Below are 16,490 nucleotides of genomic sequence, written 5' to 3' on the forward strand. Positions count from 1 at the left end.
GCGAACTCGCAGCCGCGTGGGGAGAATCGTGCGCTCGTTCCCTTTGGTGCACCGCGCACTGTTTATCCAAAAAGCGCGGTATCAGATGTGGCCCCGCTGGTGCCGGGTGTTATTTTGCGGTGGTTGTAATTCCTACTACCGGCGGCATGTGAAAAAAGACATTTTCAACCGACACAGAACCCGTGCACAAAACGCGCCGGATCGGATCGCTTTATCAGCGGCGATGAACGTGAAGGCGAAGAGCAAACAAACGCTGCACTCGATCAGCGAGAACCCGTGTTCTGACAAGCTGCACCCATGTTGCCCATGTGTTGCATTCAACACTGACGGGAAAGCGTTTGTTTGCACTTGTTTGGATAGTCGTAAAATGTCCAAACACTCCGGCACTCCGCTAGCAGATCAGCCGGCGAGACATTTCGGAAAACATTTGACAGATGGCGCCGTATGCATTAGTGTGTCGCTACGCAAAACTGATGAGACGCTCCCTGTTCTGTGGCTCTACTAAAACTCCCATCGCGGTGTCACGTAGCGGGACGCAAAAATTTAGCGTTTAGCGTATGCAAAGGCCACAAACGCTGTACTAAAACTCTATTAGCAGCAAAATAGCGTGCGTATGTGAAACCGCTTGCGTTTACAAAGCTGCACGCCGAGCGCGGACGTTTCAAACCTAGTGACATCGTTTAAATACACTGGCAAGCTAAGTGTAACGTAGTCAGATATCAACCGTATGCTCAGGCGACAAGCAAGAGCTTGTTTTATGTGGGGCGGAGATTGCGCATAAAGGCCCGTTCGCACTTGCGACGAAAGCGAGTGAGAGCGGCAGGAATGGACCTCTCCCTGTATGTAAACATCGTGACGTCACGAAGCGCACGTGCGCGACGGGTGGCGCCTGCTGGCGGCGGCGAAGTGCGGTGGCGGTTGGCAGAAAGCCCCTGCGCCGACGGCCTGGCCGCGCGGCGCCCGAAAGGAACGATGTGCCGTTGGTTCGGGCCGTCACTGGCCGCCTACATTGCAGGTGTGGGTCTAGCTATCCTAGCTGTGGCCGTCGCACCTCCATGTAGCTTTCCGCATCTACAACCTCCGCAACACTTTCGTTTACCGTAAGGTGAACTGAAGGGCGACGCTTTCGGATAATCAGTGCGCGACAGAACAGCCTAAACGAGTCATTCTGAAGGTTGGTGCTGTTGTGACGCATTCCAAGGATATTTTTTAAGATTGTTTGTGTTCGGACACATACCAAGAAAAGCTCATTCATTGTTGCTTTCGAGGTCCACTTAAGCTAAGCGCGGTGCCTCAGGCAGCGTATACGCTCCCTGTTCTTGGTCCCATTGCGTCGCCCGGAGACAGTGGCGTACACACGATTTCATGTCGAGGGGAAAAAGGAAAGGTAAAGCATGAAAGAATTAAAAAGTAAAATAAGCAGCAACGAAACGAAAATATGAAGAGCAAAAGCCAAACATTATTCCAATAAAAATATCGCGATGATGTCATACTTTACGTGATTGACCGATTGTTTTGTTACCTTTTTCCCCCGTGAAATCACGAAATGGTTCATCGTCATTGTGCGAGTAATATAGCATTGAAATAATTTTCGGTAGTCATTATTTCATGATAGTTAAAGTTGGTGTCCTTGTACGCCCGCTGCATACGCCAGCGTTGGGAGGCCGCAACAAAAGAATACATTCACTGAGTTTGTTTGCTTAGGGCAAACACATTTTTCGAGTTTTTTCGAGTCACATGAGCAGCCCATCTCGCGCCGAAGGCACGATGCTACATGTGAGCACGGCAAGCATCTCTGTTTTGCCGCATCCTCAAGGCAGAATATAATTGATCAAGGTAAAAATTTATTGTACTTACAAGCAATGAATTTCGTTCGTTTTGGACAGATCCCCTCATCAGACCAAACTCGTCGTTGTCGATCTGGCGGCAGGCGGCTATCGCGGATCCCTCGTCGAAACATTTATTTCGCGTCGCCTAAGAAGGTTAGGCATTCATTGTGTTTTCAATACACTACCTCCTCAAAACATGCCAATATTTCGCAGCAAGAAAATTTCCCTCTGCCCGGCACTATTTCACTTGACCAAATTTCTGCTGGTGCTGCATGATAGTAGATGGTTGGTAAACAGCATCATTTCATGGCACGAATCAGCGCGGATTGCCAATGTCAACGGTATGACTGCGCTTTGGAGAACAACAGAAGTTCGAGAACGGGAAATCTTGCTATGAGTACGAGCAGACCATGTCGCTGCTTTGCCTGCCAGCCTCTTCGGCACATTGCGCGCGTCCACAATACACGCCGAATATACCTCTTTGGTGACTCCAAAAAGTCTGATGCCGCTGGTTCTGCTCGCAAGATTTGCGTAGCCGAGAGCACAGTAGCCCACCGGCATTAGAAAAGCCAACAAATAAACAAAAACTCCACTTTTGTGCGCGTTAATGCAGCCTCAATGCATACGCCCCGCGCGCCGGTCTGAATGTTTTGCCAACCACCCTCCCGGCCACACCCAGCACGTGCGCTTTCCGTGACGTCACGGCCTCCGCGTGACGTACCCCGGGAGAGGTCCATTCCGTCGCTTTGTCGCGCGACGATCGTTTTTGTCGAATGGTCGGGACAAATTTTGGTTGCGCGACAGAATTCCCGTCGCTTTCGCTCGCTTTCGTCGCAAGCGGGAATGGAAGGTTCTGCCGCTGCCGTCTGCTACGCAGCTCGGAGGTAACCGCGCGATCTGCTCGGGCCGGATGAACGCGCACACTCCCGCACGGCAGCGCCCCAAGCGGCAGACGGCCGCGTACATCGCTCCCGGCGCCCGCCTGGAGTCCGCCCTCGGCACACTAGCCAGTATATTTCAGGCACTATAATGGAGGAAAGATTTTTTGCTTCCGATGAACCTAGTTCTTTGCCCCTGTGTTTTTAAATACGTGAAGTGGTTAGCACGTCGTCCTCACGCAGCTCTGTATCGTCGTAGCATCGCTGATTGTCCGAACGAAGCTTGCAGCTAAGCCAATGCAGCGACCGAAGCTGTGTGTGTGTGTGTGTATCGCCTCCTGTGTGTTGTGGACGCGTTCGTTTCGCGATGAAATGCGACATTGTACTTCTGCGGGTGGATAGTGCTTCCCATGGTCTGGATTATCTTTCTCGAACGACGTACCACTCAACCTCGCATGGGGTATGTGCAGTGTGCCTGGCTAAAAGCCTTCTCGCTTGCGCGCCAGAGTTGTGACTTGCTGCTCGTCCCCGCAAACCGGGTGTGAGGTGAGTGCCGTATTTACGACGGGCAGGAGGAGGCAACTCATCGTCTGTCAATCGCGGTTCAGACTTGCAACGCATGTTGTGACGTTGCGTTCGTTCGAAACGCATCTCTGGATTGTTTTGAAGTTGAATAAAATGTACGCGTCAAACCCGGGCATTCGGCTCAGTGCGTTCTCTGCGATTGCACCAAAGAAGTGCCACGGGACTTTCTTTATGGTACGTACTCACGTAAGATAAAATCCACATCGTGTTATGGCCGTGTTGCATTCAATACAAACGGTTAAGCGTTTGTTTACACTTGTTTCGTTTGTCGAAAAATGTCAAAGCACTCCGGCACTCCGCTGGCAGATCAGCCGGCGAGCCGACGCTGAGCAGACGACTCATCTCTTTGCCGGAAGTGCGTGAAAAAGCCGCCCAATAGCAGGATGTCTAGCTCATGACGAACATCTGGGAATCGATGATGTAGACATGTGAAGATGGCGGCGTCCAAAAACACGAAGGAAAGGGTGAGAAAAAAGCGACAAACTTTGCAACAAAAGTGTGAGCTTTCCGCTGCGCGTAAAAGAGTAATACTTGGCACAGGTGACGTTGGCGACCCAATCTAGCGATTGCGCTAGTTCATTTAGTGTGCTCAAAATGCCTTTCAGGGCCCCTTTAAGTTCCGCTCCGGGGACGTACGAGCGTGACATCACATTTATTAGGCTTCACTAAATTTGCAAGGAGGAGGGTTTGATCAAATAAACGTTTATTCACTAACACCGTGTTTAACCTTAAAAATATTTGGAGGTTTAAGTTTTTTTTTTCTTGTAAACGAGAGGAGGCGTGGACTAAGGTATACAGTTGTCTGGCAAGATTTCTTACTCGTAGTACAGTGTCAGCGTCTTCGATTCCCGGCCGCGGCGGCGGCTTTTCTGATGGAGGCGAAAAGCAAAGACGCCCGTTTGTACAAGATTTCGGCGCACGTTAAAGATCCCCAGGTGGTCAAAATTAATCAGCCCTCCACTACGGCGCGCCTCATCGCGTGCGTTTCGTCGGCGCGTTAAACCCTACAATCAATCACAGTGCCAGCGTCGTTGATAATAGAGTACGTCTGCAGTGGCAGAGCACCAATAAACATAACTACGCCTGACCGCGAGGAGGACCTTGTTCATAGTTTTTGATTGAGTGAGTGAGTGAGTGAGTGATTGATTGATTGATTGATTGATTGATTGATTGATTGATTGATTGATTCAACTTGGTTGGTTGGTTGGTTGATTGTGCGGTTTAACGCGCCGACGCAACTAAGGCGATGAGGCGGGCCGTAGTGGAGGGCTCCGGATTGATTTTGACCACCTGGGGATCTTTAACGTGCGCCGAAATCTCGCACACACGGGCGTTTTTGCTTTTCGCCTCCATCAGAGAAGCGGCCGCCGCGGCCGGTAATCTCACAAACGGCGGTCAGGTTTTAGTCGCGGCCAAAACGGGCCCCGACCGCGTCTCAAGTTTTCCTATTTCGGCACCAGCAAGTCACGGCTTCTAAACCCAAGTCAGAAGTGCTGAATTCAAGCAGCCTCTGTTGAAGCTACAGGTTTGATCACGACTCACGTGTTAGGTTTGGTCAGTGAAGTTAAACAGTCGTCCGCTGGTCAGGCGTAATACCAACGAACGCGAATAAGGCGCCCTGTATGGAGTTCAATCGTTGGAATTTGGTGTCAGCGTTTCAGCTTCGGCGTTTGGCTGCCAGGCAGACGAGATGACGCGTGCCTTCGCTGCACATTGACCAGCAGGCTAGCAACGGCTAGCTAATCTCATAAGTGACACGTCCTTGCCTGAAATTGGCAAGACATGGCAGCTTGCACCAATCGGAACACAACAGTCAGGGTGGGGAAATTAACCCGCGGGGTCATTCCAGCTAGCAGCTAGCGCCCGACAATCGACACTCAGCCAAAGATCGCGATGTTTTTTCGGACGATACTTGAAACTGGCTCGGCTTACATTGTACGAAGGCGAATGTGTTGACCCTTGCCTCGGTTATCGCGCTCTCACTTGCGTTATTGCACTCTCGCAAGGATTTATCGATGTCTAAATACCCACTAGCGCGCACGAATTCGTCGCCCCCAGGAGAAGCCGCTCACCGTCAGCATTCTTCTTAATTCGACTGAGTTGATTGGCGCGCAGGCGAGAACCATCGCCGTCAGTGGCCAAATCAAGGTTTCATATCGCAGCGTGGAAGCGTATACGTGAACCCGGCGTCGATCTAGTCGGCGGCGTGCTGCGCACGTCCGCGTATGTTTGATGGCCGGGACCTGCCGTCGGGTGCGCGCCGGGCAAGATGAATGGGGTGCGACTCTCGCTCGAGAGCGTCTCGTGCGACCTTCGTTCGCCCGATAGCCTCCTACCCTGGCGGAGGTTGCTCTTCGCTGGCGTGCCTCGCTAAGAGGCGGAAGGAAGGCCCGCGTCATTAATCAGGCACATTTGACCCTTTCCTCGACGCGTCTGGCGCGCTCCGCTCCGGGCTGCTTCGGCTTTCCTTTTCCCGTTATCGTCGCGAGTTCACTTCGCAATCCAGTCTGGTCGGGCATGCGGGGTTTCGTGCGGGACTGTGGCCTCCGCGCGGTTTTTGCAAGAGCGCCGTTTATGTGAAGTCTCCGGCGTTGTTCGAGAGCAAAGTTTACTTCTGGTCGCCTTCATCGCTTACGGCGGGAAATTTAATCGCGTTCCTCTCGCCACTTTAATGCTGTAGGCAAAGTGAACAGAGGAAAGCTAAGAGTAGCTTCAAGCCTGGATGAGGCGAAAAACAAATGTCTCCCCCCCCCCCCCCCTGCATCTACTGCGTACTCTGTTTACGGAATCAATAAAACACTATTATTATTATTATCATTATCATCATCGATATTTCGGCGCGTGTTATATACCCCTGTCACACGGACACTTTCAATCGTGATTGAAGTGAATCGCGATCGAGTTTTCGAGCGCGCTCGACGCACTGCCGCTGCTACACGGCCTGTTTCAATCGCGATCGAAAAGTTGCACCGGTTGCACTCGTGTACACTAGATGGCACTAACATTGTACTTGCGGCCGGCGTCTGGTAACTTCTCGCGGTCGTAGGTATACGTAACTATGTAACTGTTAGCTCACGCTTATCTGGGCCAAGTTATTTGACACAGTTTGTGGCGTTAGTTGAAGTTTTCACCTTCTGTGTCTTTACTGAGCGGGGACGAGAGTATCGCCGCTTTCGTTCGATCGCGCTTGGAAGCCTCGATCGCGCTTGAGAAACCAGGATTGAGTTCGAGCGGGATCGAGCTCGATCGCGATTGAAACTGCCGTGTAGCATGCGCCCGATCCGGATTGAGCTCGATCCGGATCGACTCAATCGCGATTGAAAGTGCCCGTGTGACAGGGGTATTAATGATTCTGGGTGGCCTAGAGTAGTAATTCGTATACGTCTTCTGCTACGGCTGGCTTCGGTGCGAGCCAACTTGATGAACTCGTGGCTTGTCACATGTATCAGCTGTAACTAGATATGAGACAAGCGCCACTTCTGTAGGCGACTTGCGGTGGCTGCTACTGTCTAAGTCGACGACTTCCAGGCGCTGTCCCGTTTGTCTCAGAGCTGTCATGTACACATAAACCAAACGACCGTTCCGCGCGGCGCCATCCTGAATCTCGGGCATCCAACGACCCCCTCCTCTGCCCCCCACGCTCCGTGACGGATGCGTGCGATAGTCGCGCGCGCGCCTTCGCTGTTGCACCGACCTTGACCTTCGAGGTTGCGTAGCCCTTGCTCCGCCCACTGACGGTGGTTGCTCCGACGGCACGACACCCGCCTGCGGAAATCTGAGAGTGCGACCGCCCTTGGCGGTTCGTATGCGACGCGTGGCGCGCAAGGCGGTCTCTCCCGCCAGAGGCAATAAACGACCCGAGCGGCGGCGGTACCGTGTCTTCGATATTTGGAGCGGCAAGAGGTTGACGCACCCGAGTGGGAAATCATTTATATTGTCCCTTGGGAATGAGTCACCGGCGCCACGATGTTGCTGTAGGAGACACGGCCTTAAGCTGGATAGCGCTGTTCTTTATTGCAGTGGTACTGATAGTGCGGCTCTAGGAACACCCACGTTATCTGGCTTGCCCCCGGAGAACCAAGTCATGCGCCGATGTTGAGTTCGAAAGAAAAGGGTGATGCGCAGTGAAAGATTGTTTGTGGGCTAATTTCGCTCTTTGTAGTGAATTATAAAGGGACGTTTTGGCTCTACTTAGGGGCGTTATGCGAAGCCGCAAGACGTTTGCCCTCATTTGCTGGAAGAAGTAATTGTGACGTGCAGCTTAAATTTGCAGGGAATGAAGGGCAGGTTATGCGCCATATGGGGCCAATGTTTGAAGCGTGCGTGAGCGATTTACGGGCTGTGAAAATACAAGGCATTATTCCACGCGCTTTCAATCATTATACACGGAAAGCTAACCTCTGTACCGACTTTAAATTGGGTAACAATGCTGGGAATGTTGAGTGGGGGTGGTTGATTACGCACTTTGACGAAACTGACTATAAATGCGCGTTTTCGCCCTATCTGGAGGCGTTACATGAAGCGCGTACAATATTTGTCGAGGGACCTGAGATAAATGTGGCAGACGCCTGAGATTTGTTGGAGGGTGCCTGAGTTAATTATGTGCACAAAAAGAAAGAAAACGAATGTCAATGCCATAAAGCATCAATACCGCTGAAACGCATGTTTTAGGAAGCACGTTTATTAGAGAGCAGAGAGGGGGTGGGGGGGACCGATTGCCCAACGTGTTCTCTAATCATCATCATCATCCTTTCTTTCCCCTTGCGTCTCTTCTCTCCGGTACCATGACTCGACACTTGGCCAGTCGTCATCGTTAGGCTTATATGTAGGCTTAAGGTCAGGTAGCTGTAAAGCTGAGCCTGGCGACGCCCCAAGCAACGTGAAACTACGCCAAGCTGCGGGTGCCGGTGGACGTTCGTAGTGACGTTAGCTCAGTGACGTTAGGCCTTACACGTGGCCGGCACATACCCGTGTTCGCATCGCGTCTCACTGGATAGCGCTCGCGCTCTCCTAATTGCTATTTCCGTAATTGGCACGCTCAGATTACTCGTAGGCCTCAGTACATGAGCCTAACACATTTCAAGTCGTAGGCCCACGTTGAGTCGGCTAGAAGCACCGAGCCGCTGTGGCGTCAGGAAAGCGTGGTCGTACGTCTAGCAGTCCCGGGGCTCCGGGTTCCCTTCTCATCCAGACTGCAGTTTACCCAACCCTCTTTTTAGCTCAGTTCGATTCCTTATTTCGTGGCAGCTTCCGTGAGAAACTTGGCGTTGATCCGAGCTTTCTTTGACGCGTTTTTGTTTGCGCCTTTGGTCATTTTGTCTGTCACATGTACAGGCCACTTCCCGATACATGTGACAGACATGTGACAATCGTCGTGCGGCGACGATCTATAGGATTTTCGACCTACCGAACTTTGGCATTCAAAAATGCTGCCGTGGACGCGCTGGATAGGCTCTAGCCGGGGAATCGCTGTCGGGAAGGGATGTGGCAGTCGAACCCTTCAGACCCGCATTAGACACGTCATCGCCTGTCGCGCCCGCTTGTACAACACATAAGCGTCGCCGAAGGCGTGTTAGCGGCGGGCATTAATTACTAATTAGCTAGGCGCGACCCGATGCTTCCTGGCCCTCCCTTGTCAACAACCGCGCAGCATTGTTGCGCTTGCGATGGTTCGGCGACGCGAGGTGCGCGAATCGTCGGGTCGACGCGCACGAAAATAGGCTTAGCAGGGGCGCCACCTGGCCACGCAGTATGTTTGTTGTTCCTTCCTGCCCTAAAGTGTATACGGGAAAGAAGCGATGACGCTTTTCGCGTGGATCGTCGAGGAGTCGAGACGACTCTTACAGTCTTCTTGAGGCTTTCTTCAAAACACGTTACGAGTTTTCTGTCTCTTTCCGACTCACGGACGGTGTACTATCGCGTGATTCTCTTTGGTCGCTATAAATGCCCAAAGTATAACGGAAGCGTAATTAAACCAGCATGCTCATGTATAGCGATTCAGAGCCTAGCCCTACCTTCCATTCAGATAGATGGCGCTGACGCTCTCGAGCACCCTACCAAGCCTCACTTGCTCTTTGACATGCCCTCAAGGTATTATTTTGATTATGGACGGGACAGTAACGTTTTTACTGAGCGTACCGGCAGGAACCAGCGCGAGAAAGCGAAAACACCGCAAGAGCCCCTACCAACACTCAGCTGGGTCCCCGTGCACGTCGCAGAAAGGCGACAAGAGGCGGCGCCGCAGTGGCTGTTCTCATGGCCTCTACCGTTATGAGCGGGTATATCCTGTTGTTCAAGTCTCCGCTGGGGCGCAATAAATGGAATGTAGCTTCAGACAGATAGTAATGCCTTGGAAAAGTTGTTTCGTTTGTCGCGTGTGTTTCAGGCTACAGAGCTCGTTGTGAATGACGGCGGCGTTGCGATGTCCTGACCGCCGTGTTCCTTTGTCCCGCAGTGTCGTACGGGCAGTCGCAGCCCAGCCTGGTGATCAACCCCATCGGCGAGAACAAGACGGAGCCCGCGGGCAAGGGCTTCGTTCTCTTCTGCAAGGGCTCCGGGCAGGCCGAATTCGCGGACTTCAAGTGGACCGGACCCAATGGACAGGAGATCACCAGGTCAGTTGGCGCTGCCCTTCGCCCCGCCGCATGTCATGAATTGACATTGACCGCTGGAACTAGCTTCGATCCCCTTGAAGTCAGCCGCCGGTTAGCACTGCAGATTTCGTTGTACGCATTGCCCAAAAGTAGCAGCTTCTTCTTTCTTTCTAGCAGATCTTCTTTTCTTTGGAGGAACTGTTCTGGGGTGTCTAGTGTCAGTAAGGGCGGAGGACGAGATAGCCTTTATTACATCAGGAAGACGCTAAGTCAAGTGGGGGAAGTGGGAGTAGAGGGTGGGATATTCATAGCTTGGGACATCTTGAACCGTTCAAGTTGAAGCTGGTTGGCTCCTTACGAATGCGGAAGAGTCCACGTGGGGTGAGGAGAGCAGGCTCACGGCTCTAAACTGCTCGCGCTAGACCGCTTTCTAGATAGTACTGCGCAATTAAAGTCAGCGTGGAGGGTTCCAGTGTTCGAGGGTCGATGTATGAGGAGGAGGCATTTGGAGGAGGGTCGAAGGTTCTGTAACGCGTAAATTTCGGACAGTGCCAAATTAGGTGCTGGAGATTGGCGGGTGTGAGGGAGGCGCATGCATCGAGGTGGTAGGAATGGGGTGTACCATTTCCGGAATGTCTCAGGGGTTAAGCTAGCGTTGGCAAAATATTTGTTCATAAAAATTTCGGCTGATCTTGGGAGCGGGGGTAGAGCAGATAAAAAGCCGGTTGGAGTGAGGGTCTTGAGGCGGTCTTTTTTTTTTTTTTTTTTTGTACCGTAGAATAAAATGAATGGAGCTTTTAACGACTTGAATGTGAACAGAACTGTCTCGTTTGGTTAAACTATAGAGAGAAATACCCCAACCATGGTCGCCGCCACAACTGCCTTCGAGAACGACGACAACCTCAGCTCCAAGACCTGCCTCAACGACGGCGAAATATCGCAACTTTTTCAGTTCTGCCTGCAGAGCACATATTTCTGCTACAAGCAGGAATATTTCAAACAAGCGAGTGGAGCTGCAATGGGGGCTTTCATTTCTGTAACCACAGCGAATCTGGTAATGGAAAAAATGGAAAAGGGACCGCTCTGGAAAATTTCCCCGAAAGAAAAAGAAGACAACTTATATAACTGCTGCCTGTCATACACAGTCACCCTTGATGAAGGAGCCAAGTATTCTCCGAAACTTTGAGACCGCTTTCAATAAACGCGCTTTGTTGGTGTATTTGCCTCTTCCTCCAGCTTCCAAGGATAACGGGGCGACGAAAGATGAGCTAGATACCGTCGTCAGGGATGGAAGTCTGTTTCCGGGATTCATTCTTGTGTGTCGTGTACATATATGCAGATGTGTGCACGTCAGTGTCGACGACAGCCGTCAATTGTCGCCTCGCGATGGGTTGCTCCCGCGTCGCCCAGGATCGCTTGCGAAAGGCAGCGTTGCGTTAGCGAGTCAAGGCTGCGCGCTTTTACCACCCCATGTATCGAATACGCCCTGCATGTGCCACGGCGGCTTGATTTCTCCCTCCGTCGTTTTCTCGTGCTGAGAGCAGCGGCGTTGCGGTTAGAGAATCTCGGCCGTCTAACGTCGTTTGCATTCTGGCAGCCGCCTGATCCCTGCCCCCGCCGCTGCGCGCGCGTTCGAGACGGCCGTTGTATACGTGCGCGCCGGTCTCTGTGAGCGCAGACAGTAATGACTTTCACTCCAGTGTTTCCGGCCGCCGCCGCCATGCGAGAGAGGTGGTATGGTGTGGAGTGGATGTGACTGGTGTTGCCGGAAGTGTGACCCATATTACGTGCAAATTGTTGGGTGTGCGCGCCGCAAAGCGCACCCGGAGTGAACAATGAAACGGCTTCCCTATTTCCTCCGCGCATTCTTTTACGGGCTCGAATTGGACTGCGCACAACTTTCGCGAGCACCGGTCGGCTGCGTGTGAGCAAGGCGTGTAGGAAAGCTCGAACACTGCCCCAAGGAAGTTAAGATGAGCGTCTTCTCCTGGAGAGGAATTGTCAGTCTTGTCCGTTTCGAAGTGTCTGTGTCGAATGACGAGCCCTGATTGGCTGAAAGCAGACGAGATGTGACGCAGCACATCCATCGGTCTGCAGAATCCTCGCAAGAGCAGTTATGCGCCAGGAATGAAACTGACGTGAAACGGACACTTTTGAAACGAATACAACTCGGAATTCCCCCCATACATTCCGTGGAGCCAACATGCTACTACGAGGGACGTTCTGTGCTCTTATTTCGCGGCGGCTTATTACGCTGTACTGACGGTGGCTTTCAACAATGACGGCGATGCTGTAGAGGCGGTACAATAAATTGGGCGCGATTTTTGCGGCCGCGCGCTGTACCGTCGGTGTGACGCGAATGACTGTGCTGATGTGCCAGACCTGATGGGCATTCCGTATAGAGTTGCGCTTTCAAATATACGAAAAAAAAAAAACACCCCTTAAAAAAAGTACGCGCCCCAGTAAAGCGATGCTCATTATCCTGACGGGTCTAGAATAAACCTGCTGAACGGTAGCGCGTCTTAACTGGTAAAAGCTGCGGCCCCTTTTAAGGCCGAACTCATCCGGTGCGCCGCGCGAAATAAACCGAGCCGTAATTGCTACCTGGAATGAAGTGGGCTGCCGCTACACGGAACCCACAGAATTCCGGCAGGTCAAGTTGGCAACTAACGTTCTGCTAGTTAGAGCTAAAGAGCTGGCTAAAAGACGCACGCATGCAAAAAAAAAAAAAAACGCGAAAGTAGTGCAGCAGCTTTTTTTTATATATATAAAAAATCAAAGCTCTTTTCATCGAACGAGAAAGATGCCTGAAACTCCCATGCAAACTGAGTCGGAAATCCGAACTCCTTCGCCCTTGTCGGAATGGCGCAATCGGATAGACGTCGGCTCCATAACGCGAGGGGCCCAGGTTCGGTTCCGGCCACGGGAAGCGTGTTGTTCTTATTTATTAGAAAGACTGCTTAGTCCCGATAACAATGATACCAATATCATCGCAATCTTCGAACAAATGACGGAGATATTGAAGAAAACGTGTGAAGCAGTCGCGACCCCCTACAGCCAATTTCCCGCAACTTTTCTATGACGTTACGGAACCTTGTTTGTGCGATTGGCGCCCGCCTAACTCACCTGTCGCGACGACACAGGACTGCACGTCTGTAATGGGGCCTCTAGTTCCATTTGACCGCATCACTTGAATGCTAACGTGCAGTTAACGCGCTGAAAATTATGTTTTATTGTTGGCCCGTATGACGTCATTCTTGCTCATAACACGTCCCTGTGGCGCAAAATTTGAAAGTTCTTAAATACTTCTTGCTTTTTTTTTTCGTTAAACATCTTTTGGGGCTGTAATGGAGCTGAGTGAGATACTGAATCCTAGTTCTTTCAAATTAAACGAAGTTGTATTTTCTCTTCATGGCTTCTTTAAGGCGCTTGATGTGTAAGTTGGCTTTCCTGCGGGGCATTTGGGCAACGAGACGAACTTCGCTTGAAGAAAAAAAAATGGGGGGAGGAGGAGGGGGGGGGGGGCAGGTTTTTGCTGTACCGAGCTACGTGAAGTAAATGCATTAACACGGTTTTCTTTTTTTTTTTGTAGGGGTTTCTGCTTTTGTGTGAGTATAGGGGTCTGCTTTGAGCCCAGTAATGTAGTCGCTCTCAAAAACGCTTAGCGTGGACTTTGGAGACAACCCAAGGCTGTGCTACAAGTTCGTATGACAGGACCCAAACTCGGCGCTTCGAATCGACTCGACAGGGAACCACGTGCGTCTGCGGTAGAAGCGAACACGAGTTCCAAGTCTCCGCTTCAGCGCCGCTGCATCATCGCACGCTCCGTCTCGACACGAACGCCGCGGGGACAGGAAACACGGCACCGCTGTCTCATTCTATGCAGTGATTGCGGGGCTTAGTCACGCTAATTGCCGCCGACTCATTCCGCGGGCCAGATTTGCGCCTTCCGTCGTCGGGGTGGTGTTTGCTCCGAGGTCACGCTCGATGGAGGGTCTGCCGGATGACACATCAAGGGTCTAGGAGTGTAAGGGGACTAATCTGCTGAATTGGGTTGGACGCGCTATATAATGTGCAACAAAAACCGACTGCACCTTTAGTGATTTTTATTTTTGAGGGCTGGTGAATTCGGTTGGTTTTGTGGCGGCGCGACATTGAACACTGCTGCGGAGCTGCTTAAACTTGTGAGGAGGACAAAACGCGAAATTAGTGGCTATAAACAAGAAACGCAAACAGCAGTCGCAACCGCTTTCCCAAATCTCGACACCGCCGAGACTATCGGACGTGTTCCTGGTCTCGTCACGATGACTTCCTGAAAGCGTGGTAACATCGTGGCGTCTCCTCTGAACAACATACCGAATTATCCGGGTGTACGATAAAATGATCCCGGGCAGTTTGGCCCCGGGCAATACGGTCCCAAGTGGAAACTCGAACAAAATGGTCCCAAGTTAATCCTTCGACCCGTCAAATTTCGTCGACGTCTGTAGAGATTACCTTTTAGGAGAGTGATGGAAATAGCGGAGTTTCGCGAACGTTTTAGCATTATTTTTATTGAAGTTTTAAGGTGTTAAATGAAGCTGGAGCAAGATGACAAGGCATTCATGCTGTGCATACTGCATGTTTTCATGCGAGTGTAGGCCCGTTCGTCACATGGCGTTTTGTCATGGGCCGGTTTATTACAGGTCATTCGGTCACATAGGATCGTTCACACAGGAAACTTCGTCGTGGGGGCGCGAAAACAATTTTGTTTATTTCCTTATATTTTTATTTGTTTTGTTTTCAGAAATCATAGCCTTCAGTAAGGTACAACGAGCCGCGATCCGACGTTGCTCATATTCGGTTACATTCTGCTGGCATGTGCTGTTGCTCCGTAAAATATTTCGTATTAATAACTGCTACTGCAGTCTTGCTAATTAATGCGAGCACTTATCATAAATGAACGCGGAACGGCTCATGATTGCACTCCAAAAAAATTCCGATTAGTCAAAATTGTAACGTTCGTCTTGCAAACATTTCTTTGCCTGCAGGCTCAATGCAGAATCCACTCGTTAACCTTGATGCGAGTGTGGGAATAGCAGTTGTGCAAAAGCATAGCGACAGCTCTGTCGGTGGTGGTTATTAAATCGAAGTCAAAATCAAGAGAAATCTTACGCAGAAATGACCGCTTTCTTCTACATCGCGGACCTTTGGCACGCTGAAGTGAAGTCAGAATTCCTTCACATGGGAAAGAGAGAGATCGGCCGGCCCAAACAGGGGGAAGGGGATTAATCCATCGCCTCCTGTATTTTTACAATACAGGAGGCGATGATTAATCCCCTCCAAGCATCCAGGACGTTTACTCTGTGATATCGGCCCCCTTTTCTGCAACCTCACCTGCCGCGCTTCCTTCCCTTGCTGGATCGTTCTTCACTTGACCCCACTGCAGCAGGTGCGGAGAGGCCCTATCCGTAGTGCACATACTAATCGCATGCAAGGCACTCCACACAACACGACACAAACACTTCAGAGAACTCTGCAGACAACATATTCCCCTACATCCATCGTTTTTCCTAGGTGATGATGCCATTGTTTCCGTGAAACGTGTGTTTGAGTATTTGTCCAACGTCAAGTTTTTAAACCTCATTTCCTATCACGCATCATGGAATCTGGCCCTATACACCAGCCATGCTCATTGTCGTGTTGTGATTTCACTTTTGTTTTTGTTGATTTTAGTTAGTGTTTAAGGTTTCACCCCTATCATCGACTATTGTTTTGGCGCTCTTTGCCCCAGTTGGCCTTGCGCCATAAACATCCAACGATCATCATCATCATCATCGTTCTTCACTTCCGCTTCACTCCACTGCAATATGCCAAAACGCATGTGATGAACGGGGCCGTATCCCGGCTAGTGCGGCCAGCATGAAAAAATAATAGCAATGCGTAAAGGAAACATGCCCTCAGTTACCGACTCATGTGGGTGATAACCGTGATAATTTGCACCAAGATGCCTTGCATGCTTCAAGCTGACCTGGGGCCATATTGTACGGGTTTCCAGTTGGGACCTTCTTGTCCGGGACCATCGTAACGGTGACCATATTGACCGGGACATGAGGGGGACACATTGACCGGAACCCTATTGTCCGGGACTTGAAGGATACCATATTGACGAACCGCAGTGACGGACCATATTGACCGGTATAATATTGTCCTAGACCACATTTTCCGAGACCAAGTTGTCCTGATTCCGAGTTGTCCAGTATGTTGCACAGTACATATACTTAAACTGTACGTTCATGCAACACTATCTGCACTATTAGTAGCAGGGGTTTATTGCCGAGGAAGCGAAAGCAGAGCGCTGAGCAATGGCAGAGCGAAGCGACCAGAGCAACCGACTGGCTGCCACGCACAATTCACGGGCCCAAAGCCGATGGTGACGCCTGCCCGGTGACTTCGTTCGTCCGTCCGCAACGCAGTCACTGGGGTCGATCCCTCTGAGTGCGTGAAGGCCAGTTCTTCGCGAGGCCAGCGTTGATGTTAGCGGCTCACCTTTAAGAGGCTCAGCTTTTTTTTATAGTTTACCGCCATGACTGCGATCGTAAAATATGATTGGTTAGTGGCTTCTCCCA

General features: G+C 51.1%; 1 protein-coding gene across 4 annotated transcripts in view; it reads left to right on the forward strand.

Moving 5' to 3' along the window:
• LOC144178741 (fasciclin-2-like) overlaps positions 1-16,490 on the forward strand; it is a 92,522-nt gene that overhangs the window by 35,505 nt on the left and 40,527 nt on the right. For all 4 annotated transcript variants that reach the window (XM_077706822.1, XM_077706824.1, XM_077706825.1 and 1 more), the window contains exon 2: positions 9,747-9,906. In XM_077706822.1, the coding sequence (XP_077562948.1) occupies positions 9,747-9,906 (160 nt within the window). The remainder of the gene's footprint in view (positions 1-9,746; positions 9,907-16,490) is intronic.

The sequence above is a fragment of the Haemaphysalis longicornis genome, unplaced genomic scaffold (assembly GCF_048455015.1).
Source record: "Haemaphysalis longicornis isolate Haplotype H1 unplaced genomic scaffold, Haemaphysalis longicornis Haplotype H1 scaffold_4, whole genome shotgun sequence".
NCBI lineage: Eukaryota > Metazoa > Arthropoda > Arachnida > Ixodida > Ixodidae > Haemaphysalis > Haemaphysalis longicornis.